Raw genomic sequence first — 10065 nt, forward strand, 5'->3', positions numbered from 1 at the left:
CTGTGTGGTATGGTGTGTGGTATGGTGTGCGGTATATAGTGTGTGGTAAAGGGTTTGGGGTATGGTGTGTGTGGTATGGTGTGGTATATGGTATGGGGTGGTATAAGGTATGGGGTGTGGTGTATGTGGTATGGTGTATGTGGTGTGGTTGGTATGGTGTGGGGTGTGTGGTATATGGTATATGTGGTATAGTGTGTGGTATATGGTATGGTGTATGAGGTGTGGTATGGGGTATGGTGTATGAGGTGTGGTATGGTGTGTGTGGTATGGTGTATGAGGTGTGGTATGGGGTATGGTGTATGAGGTGTGGTATGGGGTATGGTGTATGAGGTGTGGTATGGTGTGTGTGGTATGGTGTATGAGGTGTGGTATGGTATGGTGTGTGGTATGGTATGGTGTGTGTGGTATGGTGTATGGGGTGTGGTGTGTGTGGGATGTGGTGTGTGGGGTATGGTGTGTGGGGTATGGTGTGTGGTATGGTGTATGGGGTGTGGTATGGTGTATGAGGTGTGGTATGGTGTATGGTGTGTGTGGTATGGTGTGGGTGGTGTGGTATATGAGGTGTGGTATGGGGTGGATGTACCTCTATAACTCCAGGGATACAGGTCAGGGTGGTGTGGTATATGAGGTGTGGTATGGGGTGGATGTACCTCTATAACTCCAGGGATACAGGTCAGGGTGGTGTGGTATATGAGGTGTGGTATGGGGTGGATGTACCTCTATAACTCCAGGGATACAGGTCAGGGTGGTGAACTCATAGGAAGCTGCTTCACTGGCTGTTGCTGTCATCAGACTGAGGAAGGTGGACTAGAGGACAGAGACATGAGTTAACACAGGACGAGAGGACAGAGACATGAGTTAACACACAGGACTAGAGGACAGAGACATGAGTTAACACACAGGACGAGAGGACAGAGACATGAGTTAACACACAGGACTAGAGGACAGAGACAGAGACATGGGTTAACACACAGGACTAGAGGACAGAGACAGAGACATGAGTTAACACACAGGACTAGAGGACAGAGACATGGGTTAACACACAGGACTAGAGGACAGAGACATGAGTTAACACACAGGACTAGAGGACAGAGACATGAGTTAACACACAGGACGAGAGGACAGAGACATGAGTTAACACACAGGACTAGAGGACAGAGACAGAGACATGGGTTAACACACAGGACTAGAGGACAGAGACAGAGACATGAGTTAACACACAGGACTAGAGGACAGAGACATGGGTTAACACACAGGACTAGAGGACAGAGACATGAGTTAACACACAGGACTAGAGGACAGAGACATGAGTTAACACACAGGACTAGAGGACAGAGACATGAGTTAACACACAGGACTAGAGGACAGAGACAGAGACATGGGTTAACACACAGGACTAGAGGACAGAGACATGAGTTAACACACAGGACTAGAGGACAGAGACAGAGACATGAGTTAACACACAGGACTAGAGGACAGAGACATGAGTTAACACACAGGACTAGAGGACAGAGACAGAGACATGAGTTAACACACAGGACTAGAGGACAGAGACAGAGACATGAGTTAACACACAGGACTAGAGGACAGAGACAGAGACATGAGTTAACACACAGGACTAGAGGACAGAGACATGGGTTAACACACAGGACTAGAGGACAGAGACAGAGACATGAGTTAACACACAGGACTAGAGGACAGAGACATGGGTTAACACACAGGACTAGAGGACAGAGACATGAGTTAACACACAGGACTAGAGGACAGAGACATGGGTTAACACACAGGACTAGAGGACAGAGACATGGGTTAACACACAGGACTAGAGGACAGAGACATGGGTTAACACACAGGACTAGAGGACAGAGACATGAGTTAACACAGGACTAGAGGACAGAGACATGAGTTAACACACAGGACTAGAGGACAGAGACATGGGTTAACACACAGGACTAGAGGACAGAGACATGAGTTAACACACAGGACTAGAGGACACGTTGTGAGCGTGCTCAGTCTGTTTCCTGTCTGACCTTTCCGACGGAGGGGAAGCCAATCAGTGCAACACGTGCGTCTCCAGATTTCATGACATCGAAGCCCTCTCCTTTGGCTCCTGCGGACTTGGACGGTTCCAGCAGCTGGGCGCGGTACTTCGCTAGCTTAGCCTTCAGCAGGCCCAGATGGTACTCCGTGGCTACACACACAGGGGTAAAATACTGGGACTTAGCTAGCTTAGCCTTCAGCAGGCCCAGATGGTACTCCGTGGCTACACACACAGGGGTAAAATACTGGGACTTAGCTAGCTTAGCCTTCAGCAGGCCCAGATAGTACTCCGTGGCTACACACACAGGGGGAAATACTGGGACTTAGCCTTCAGCAGGCCCAGATGGTACTCTGTGGCTACACACACAGGGGGAAATACTGGGACTTAGCCTTTAGCAGGCCCAGATAGTACTCCGTGGCTACACACACAGGGGGAAATACTGGGACTTAGCTAGCTTAGCCTTCAGCAGGCCCAGATGGTACTCCGTGGCTACACACACAGGGGTAAAATACTGGGACTTAGCTAGCTTAGCCTTCAGCAGGCCCAGATAGTACTCCGTGGCTACACACACAGGGGGAAATACTGGGACTTAGCCTTCAGCAGGCCCAGATGGTACTCTGTGGCTACACACACAGGGGGAAATACTGGGACTTAGCCTTTAGCAGGCCCAGATAGTACTCCGTGGCTACACACACAGGGGGAAATACTGGGACTTAGCTAGCTTAGCCTTCAGCAGGCCCAGATGGTACTCCGTGGCTACACACACAGGGCCACATATCACACTTTCACAAAATGCATGAAGACATGGCTAAAGGTCAATCAGATTTGTGAACATGGTCCCTAGCTGTGTGTTGCCGCTTTCCATGTCTGTTGTCTGTAACTTGTGAGGTGTAGAAACACTTTGTTGCTTTTATGAATTTTGTCCTATGTTTGTCTGTATGCTATGTCTTGCTTGTCCTATGTTTCTCTGTCTGTATGCTACGTCTTGCTTGTTCTATGTTGCTCTGTCTGTATGCTACGTCTTGCTTGTTCTATGTTGCTCTGTCTGTATGCTGCGTCTTGCTTGTTCTATGTTGCTCTGTCTGTATGCTACGTCTTGCTTGTTCTATGTTGCTCTGTCTGTATGCTACGTCTTGCTTGTTCTATGTTGCTCTGTCTGTATGCTACGTCTTGCTTGTTCTATGTTGCTCTGTCTGTATGCTGCGTCTTGCTTGTTCTATGTTGCTCTGTCTGTATGCTACGTCTTGCTTGTTCTATGTTGCTCTGTCTGTATGCTATGTCTTGCTTGTCCTATGTTGCTCTGTCTGTATGCTACGTCTTGCTTGTTCTGTTGCTCTGTCTGTATGCTACGTCTTGCTTGTTCTGTTGCTCTGTCTGTATGCTACGTCTTGCTTGTTCTGTTGCTCTGTCTGTATGCTACGTCTTGCTTGTTCTATGTTGCTCTGTCTGTATGCTACGTCTTGCTTGTCCGATGTTGCTCACTGCTCAATGACTGTCTGTATTGTAATTGTTTTTAATAACCTGCCCTGGGACTGCCTTTGAAAATTAGCCGGCCGGCTAAAACCGGCACTTTTACTGAAACGTTGATTAATGTGCACTGTCCCTGTAAAAATAAAATAAACTCAAACACAACCCAGCCGGCCTCTCGGCACCTCTCTGCCTTACCTTTGTTTTTCTGTGTTCGAGAGATCTCTCTCTCTATCTCTCCTATCTTCTCCAGGATACCCATGTTGTCGTAGCGGGCAGGTTACACTTCTAGTCTGGTTACTGCCTGGAGAGAGACACACATCAGACTGGTTACTGCCTGGAGAGAGACACACATCAGACTGGTTACTGCCTGGAGAGAGAGACACACATCAGACTGGTTACTGCCTGGAGAGAGACACACATCAGACTGGTTACTGCCTGGAGAGAGACACATCAGACTGGTTACTGCCTGGAGAGAGACACACATCAGACTGGTTACTGCCTGGAGAGAGAGACACACATCAGACTGGTTACTGCCTGGAGAGAGACACACATCAGACTGGTTACTGCCTGGAGAGAGACACATCAGACTGGTTACTGCCTGGAGAGAGACACACATCAGACTGGTTACTGTCTGGAGAGAGACAGACATCAGTCTGGTTACTGTCTGGAGAGAGACACACATCAGACTGGTTAGTGCCTGGAGAGAGACACACTACATCAGACTGGTTACTGTCTGGAGAGAGACTGACATCAGACTGGTTAGTGCCTGGAGAGAGACACTACATCAGACTGATTACTGTCTGGAGAGAGACAGACATCAGACTGGTTACTGCCTGGAGAGAGACACACTACATCAGACTGGTTATTGCCTGGAGAGAGAGACACATCAGACGGGTTACTGCCTGAAGAGAGACACTACATCAGACTGGTTACTGCCTGGAGAGAGACACTACATCAGACTGGTTACTGCCTGAAGAGAGACACTACATGAGACTGGTTACTGCCTGGAGAGAGACACTACATCAGACTGGTTAGTGCCTGGAGAGAGACACTACATCAGACTGGTTACTGTCTGGAGAGAGACTGACATCAGACTGGTTACTGCCTGGAGAGAGAAACTACATCAGACTGGTTACTGTCTGGGGAGAGAGACACTACTTCAGACTGGTTACTGCCTGGAGAGAGACACTACATCAGACTGGTTAGTGCCTGGAGAGAGACACTACATCAGACTGGTTACTGTCTGGAGAGAGACAGACATCAGACTGGTTACTGCCTGGAGAGAGAGACACTACATCAGACTGGTTAGTGCCTGGAGAGAGACACTACATCAGACTGGTTACTGCCTGGAGAGAGAGACACTACATCAGACTGGTTAGTGCCTGGAGAGAGACACTACATCAGACTGGTTACTGTCTGGAGAGAGACAGACATCAGACTGGTTACTGTCTGGAGAGAGACAGACATCAGACTGGTTACTGCCTGGAGAGAGAGACACTACATCAGACTGGTTAGTGCCTGGAGAGAGACACTACATCAGACTGGTTACTGTCTGGAGAGAGACAGACATCAGACTGGTTACTGTCTGGAGAGAGACACTACATCAGACTGGTTACTGCCTGGAGAGAGAGACACTACATCAGACTGGTTAGTGCCTGGAGAGAGACACTACATCAGACTGGTTACTGTCTGGAGAGAGACACACATCAGACTGGTTACTGCCTGGAGAGAGACACTACATCAGACTGGTTACTGCCTGGAGAGAGACACTACATCAGACTGGTTACTGCCTGGAGAGAGACACTACATCAGACTGGTTACTGCCTGGAGAGACACTACATCAGACTGGAACCACTGGAGGCTGCTGGGTGGAGGACGGCTTATAATAATGGCTGGAACGGAGCGAATGGAAACCATGTGTTTGATACCATTCCACTCCAGCCATTACCACGAGTCCATCCTCCCGAATGAAGGTGCCACCAACCTTCTGTGATTGGAACGTGTCAACACTGCTACTCCCCAATAGCCTAGCAAGCTCGCTAACTAGCGGTAGCTTCCTGTGTTAGGCAACTAGTGAGAAGACCGCAACATTAATTTGTCAATCAAATAAAAACTACAGATTTAACTAAAAACCAAGAAGTTAACATACAAACACAAAACTGATCAGCCGGTAGTAATATCTATGAAAAATATACACTTTAAATGTTTTCGACTCAACTGCATGCATAGAAAAATGACATCACAAACCGGAACTACAGGGTTCCGTTCTCTTTTCATTCCGGTGGGGAACAAAACATCTAACGTTAAATACCTGGGAAAATAGTTCCTAGTCAAATATCAAGTAGTTTACAGAACACTGTTCGTGTGGACTTACTGCCCTACATGTTTAGAATAAATTCAGACATGTGTAGTTGGTGAACATGGAGGCCGGGTGTCATAAATAGAACACATGGAGGAGGAGTTATAAAGCGTTATAACGGAAGCGTCCTTCAGCCGCGGGTTCTGGTCCGATGACAGATCCTTCCCACGGTAACACAGCGGACATGGCCGCGTCCACCGGAGGATCATCCACCGCGGGCTTCCAGGGGTTCCCCATCATAACCGGCAGGCCCCCGGAGGACAGCACCGGTAAGGACCCGGAGCAGACCGGAGAACCGAAGAAAAAGCCGTGCAGGGCTTGTACCGACTTCAAGTCGTGGATGAAGGTCCAGAAAACGCCACAGACCCCAGCAGCAGCGCCACAGGTGAGCATGGCTCTCGACCTTCGCCCCTCCCGAACCGTACGGGAGTTGCAACGATGGGACAAGACTGGAACTACTACCAATTGGATATCACTAAATTGGAGAGAAAACGGGTTTTAAAATATATTTATTTCCATGGGAGAGAAACTGAATTTAATTATCTGCAGTTGACATAGCTAAGTAAATGGAAGAATACTCGTATTGCAATGTGGGTGGCTCTTAAAATAGTCTTTGGTTGTGCATAGTGTAGTCTTCGGCACAAGGTGTTGCCTGGGAACAGCACCCTCTTAGATGTAGGAGGTGACGATCTGCAACACGGATTGGCTCCCGTGCTGAGGTGAAGAGCTCAGAAGTCCCTGCCCTCTCCAGAAGTCCCTGCCCTCTCCAGAAGTCCCTGCCCTCTCCAGAAGTCCCTGCCCTATCCAGAAGTCCCTGCCCTATCCAGAATAGCCTTCTCTCTAGATCTTTGACAGCTGGATCTGCTATCCTTTCACCCTCCTCCATGGCCATAAATTCATTAAACTGAAAATGAATTAAACTATTTACCCATTTAATAACCAGACCTTCATACAAACTTGCTCTATGCTGAAATCTTGACGCACAATCGACTGTTCTGCAATATGCTGCCAGCACACCCACAAGTGAGCCACGCATGATTTACTGCGTACTGACGCGCACGGCCAGTTTCACTACCGTGCATTCTAATTCCAGCGTCTGCACTCTCATTCACGCGTATAAAAACACACGTTTCTTTTGATTTGGCCTTTAGAAACTGACTGTCCTCTCAGACTGAAGGTTATGAGCGTCAACCTACCGTAAAGCTACTTGTTTGAGACAAACGTCAACCAACCGTAAAGCTACTTGTTTGAGACAAACGTCACTGTTTATGTAGCTGATAAGATGTTTCCTCATGGACACCTCTGTAAGCTGCCACTTTGTTCTGACTCGGCCAGGCCTCTAGTATTATCTAATAGAGGATGTATTTAGATTAGTAAACCTGAATGATGTCAGTGTGGATAGCCTACTAACTCTGCCAGGCCTCTACTATTATCTAATAGAGGAGCTATTTAGATTAGTAAACCTGAATGATGTCAGTGTGGATAGCCTACTAACTCTGCCAGGCCTCTACTAATAGAGGATCTATTTAGATTAGTAAACCTGAATGATGTCAGTGTGGATAGCCTACTAACTCTGCCAGGCCTCTACTATTATCTAATAGAGGATCTATTTAGATTAGTAAACCTGAATGATGTCAGTGTGGATAGCCTACTAACTCTGCCAGGCCTCTACTATTATCTAGTAGAGGATCTATTTAGATTAGTAAACCTGAATGATGTCAGTGTGGATAGCCTACTAACTCTGCCAGGCCTCTACTATTATCTAATAGAGGATCTATTTAGATTAGTAAACCTGAATGATGTCAGTGTGGATAGCCTACTAACTCTGCCAGGCCTCTACTGTTATCTAATAGAGGATCTATTTAGATTAGTAAACCTGAATGATGTCAGTGTGGATAGCCTACTAACTCTGCCAGGCCTCTACTATTATCTAATAGAGGATCTATTTAGATTAGTAAACCTGAATGATGTCAGTGTGGATAGCCTACTAACTCTGCCAGGCCTCTACTGTTATCTAATAGAGGATCTATTTAGATTAGTAAACCTGAATGATGTCAGTGTGGATAGCCTACTAACTCTGCATGTGTTTCATCATGTTGAGTAATGATGCCTTGGTAATGCCCATCAGACAACTCAGTCAAGCAGAATGTGTGTCTGTCTGTATCCCTGTGTGTGTTTGTGTGTAGGCGGCCCCAGCTGAGCATGTGGAGCCCCAGCGGCAGCCGGAGTGTCCGCTGGACAGGGAAGAGTTAGGGCGTAACACCTGGTCCTTCCTGCACACCATGGCAGCTTACTACCCAGACCGGCCCTCCCCCAGACAGCAGACAGACATGGGACAGTTCATCAACCTCTTCTCTAAGGTCTTCCCCTGCGAGGAGTGTGCTGAGGACCTGCGGACAAGGTCAAGGGTTAGAGGTTATGTTATTGTGTGTTACGTTGGCTGGTGTTGAGAGTTGTATAATTGGTTCTAGTGAGTTAAAGGTCACAGATGAGTGGCAGTAGATACAGGTCCACTTCCTGCCCAACTAGATACCCAGGAGTAGCATTGCATCAATCAATGGTTGCATGCCACGTCATCCACTATGCAGTCGGGCGTCAGATTGCTATATTATATGTGGTTAGCTGATCTGTTAAATACCTGTCCAGGCATTGTAAGATCGTCTGCAATGTAGTCGAGTAGGGACTCCACCACAGTGTTGACTAAATGACATCACTTCCTGTTTCCTCAGGCTGAAGACCAATCAGCCAGACGCCAGTAGTCGCCACGCCCTCTCCCAGTGGCTGTGTGGCGTCCATAACGACGTCAACGCTCGGCTGGGGAAGCAGCCGTTTGACTGTTCCCTCGTGGATGAGAGGTGGAGGGACGGTTGGAAAGATGGCAGCTGTGACTGATTCATTACTGTTACCTGGGAACTGAGAGATACAGGACGCGTCTATTCACATCCTGTTCCCTGTATAGTAGCGTTTAGGGAACTATCTGGCATCTGACACAGAGACTATGTTCTATTTTCTGATTGGCTACGGATCTACATGATGCTCACTATCAATCTGTTGTCCAGTGTCTACAGAAAGTATTCATACCCCTGGACTAATTACACATGTTGTTGTGTTACAGCCTGAATTCAACATGGATTAAATACCCCATAATGACATCACAATACCCCATAATGACATCACAATACCCCATAATGACATCACAATACCCCATAATGACATCACAATACCCCATAATGACATCACAATAACCCATAATGACATCACAATAACCCATAATGACATCACAATACCTCATAATGACATCACAATACCCCATAATGACATCACAATACCCCATAATGACAAAAGTGAAAACAGGTTTTTAGAAATGTTATCAAATGTATTGAAAATGAAATACAGAAATATCTCATTTTACAAGTATTCACACCCCTGAGTCAGTACATGTTAGAATCATCTTTGGCATCGATTTACAGCTGTGAGTCTTTCTGGGTAAGCTTTGTGGGTACAATATTTGTAGCATGTTTTGGAATAATCCCAGTATCAGTTGGGAAGCAGACAACCAGGTTTTCCTCTGGGATTTTGTCTGTGCTTCACTCTATTCCGTTTATTTTTTCCTAAAAAACTCCCCTAGTCCTTGCCGATGACAAGCATACCCATAACATGATGCAGCCACCCATCTTTGAAAATATGAAGAGTGTTACTCAGTGATGTTGTGTTGGATTTTCCCCAAACATAACACTTTGTATTCAGGACATAAAGTTAATTTCTTTGCCACATTTTTGAAGTTTTACGTTAGTGCCTTATTTGTTTGGAATATTTTTATTCTGTACAGGCGTCCTTCTTTTCACTCTGTTAATTGGGTTAGTATTGTGGAGTAACTACAATGTTGTTGATCCATCCTCGTTTTTCTCATATGATCACAGCCATTAAACTCTAACTGTTTTGCAGTCGCCATTGGCCCCATGGTGAAATCCCTGAGCAGCTTCCTTCCTCTCCGTTAACCGAGTTAGAAAGGACGCCTGTATCATTGTAGTGACTGGGTGTATTGATACACCATCCGAAGTGTAATTAATAACTTCACCATGATCAAAGGTTTGATTCTGTGTTTGAAATTCACTGCTCAACCGGAGGGACCTTACAGATAATTAATTGTATGTGTGGGGTACAGAGATGAGGTAGTCATTCAAATTAAAAAATC

General features: G+C 46.6%; 2 protein-coding genes across 8 annotated transcripts in view; one reads left to right on the forward strand and one right to left on the reverse strand.

The window, feature by feature from the left end:
* The window catches only part of drg2 (developmentally regulated GTP binding protein 2), a 41209-nt gene extending 35249 nt beyond the window's left edge, over positions 1–5960 (reverse strand). The window contains exons 1-4 of one of the 7 annotated variants that reach the window (XM_090197969.1): positions 5759–5960; positions 3707–3812; positions 2031–2191; positions 718–807 (exon numbers count right to left, since the gene is read on the reverse strand). In XM_090197969.1, the coding sequence (XP_090054095.1) occupies positions 718–807; positions 2031–2191; positions 3707–3770 (315 nt within the window). In that variant the 5' untranslated portion in view covers positions 3771–3812; positions 5759–5960. Of the gene's footprint in view, positions 1–717; positions 808–2030; positions 2192–3706; positions 3846–5495 lie in introns of all 7 variants that reach the window. The other 6 variants (XM_090197972.1, XM_090197974.1, XM_090197967.1 and 3 more) reach the window with 6 other exon arrangements.
* On the forward strand, positions 5768–9819 carry gfer (growth factor, augmenter of liver regeneration (ERV1 homolog, S. cerevisiae)). Its single transcript, XM_021594300.3, has 3 exons — positions 5768–6255; positions 8057–8271; positions 8600–9819. The coding sequence occupies exons 1-3, from the start codon at positions 6022–6024 to the stop codon at positions 8760–8762; spliced, it is 612 nt and encodes a 203-aa protein (XP_021449975.3). The 5' UTR covers positions 5768–6021; the 3' UTR covers positions 8763–9819.
* Positions 9820–10065: the final 246 nt, after the last annotated feature.

Source organism: Oncorhynchus mykiss, chromosome 13 (genome assembly GCF_057628025.1).
Source record: "Oncorhynchus mykiss isolate SJ-2025 chromosome 13, ASM5762802v1, whole genome shotgun sequence".
Taxonomy (NCBI): Eukaryota; Metazoa; Chordata; class Actinopteri; order Salmoniformes; family Salmonidae; genus Oncorhynchus; species Oncorhynchus mykiss.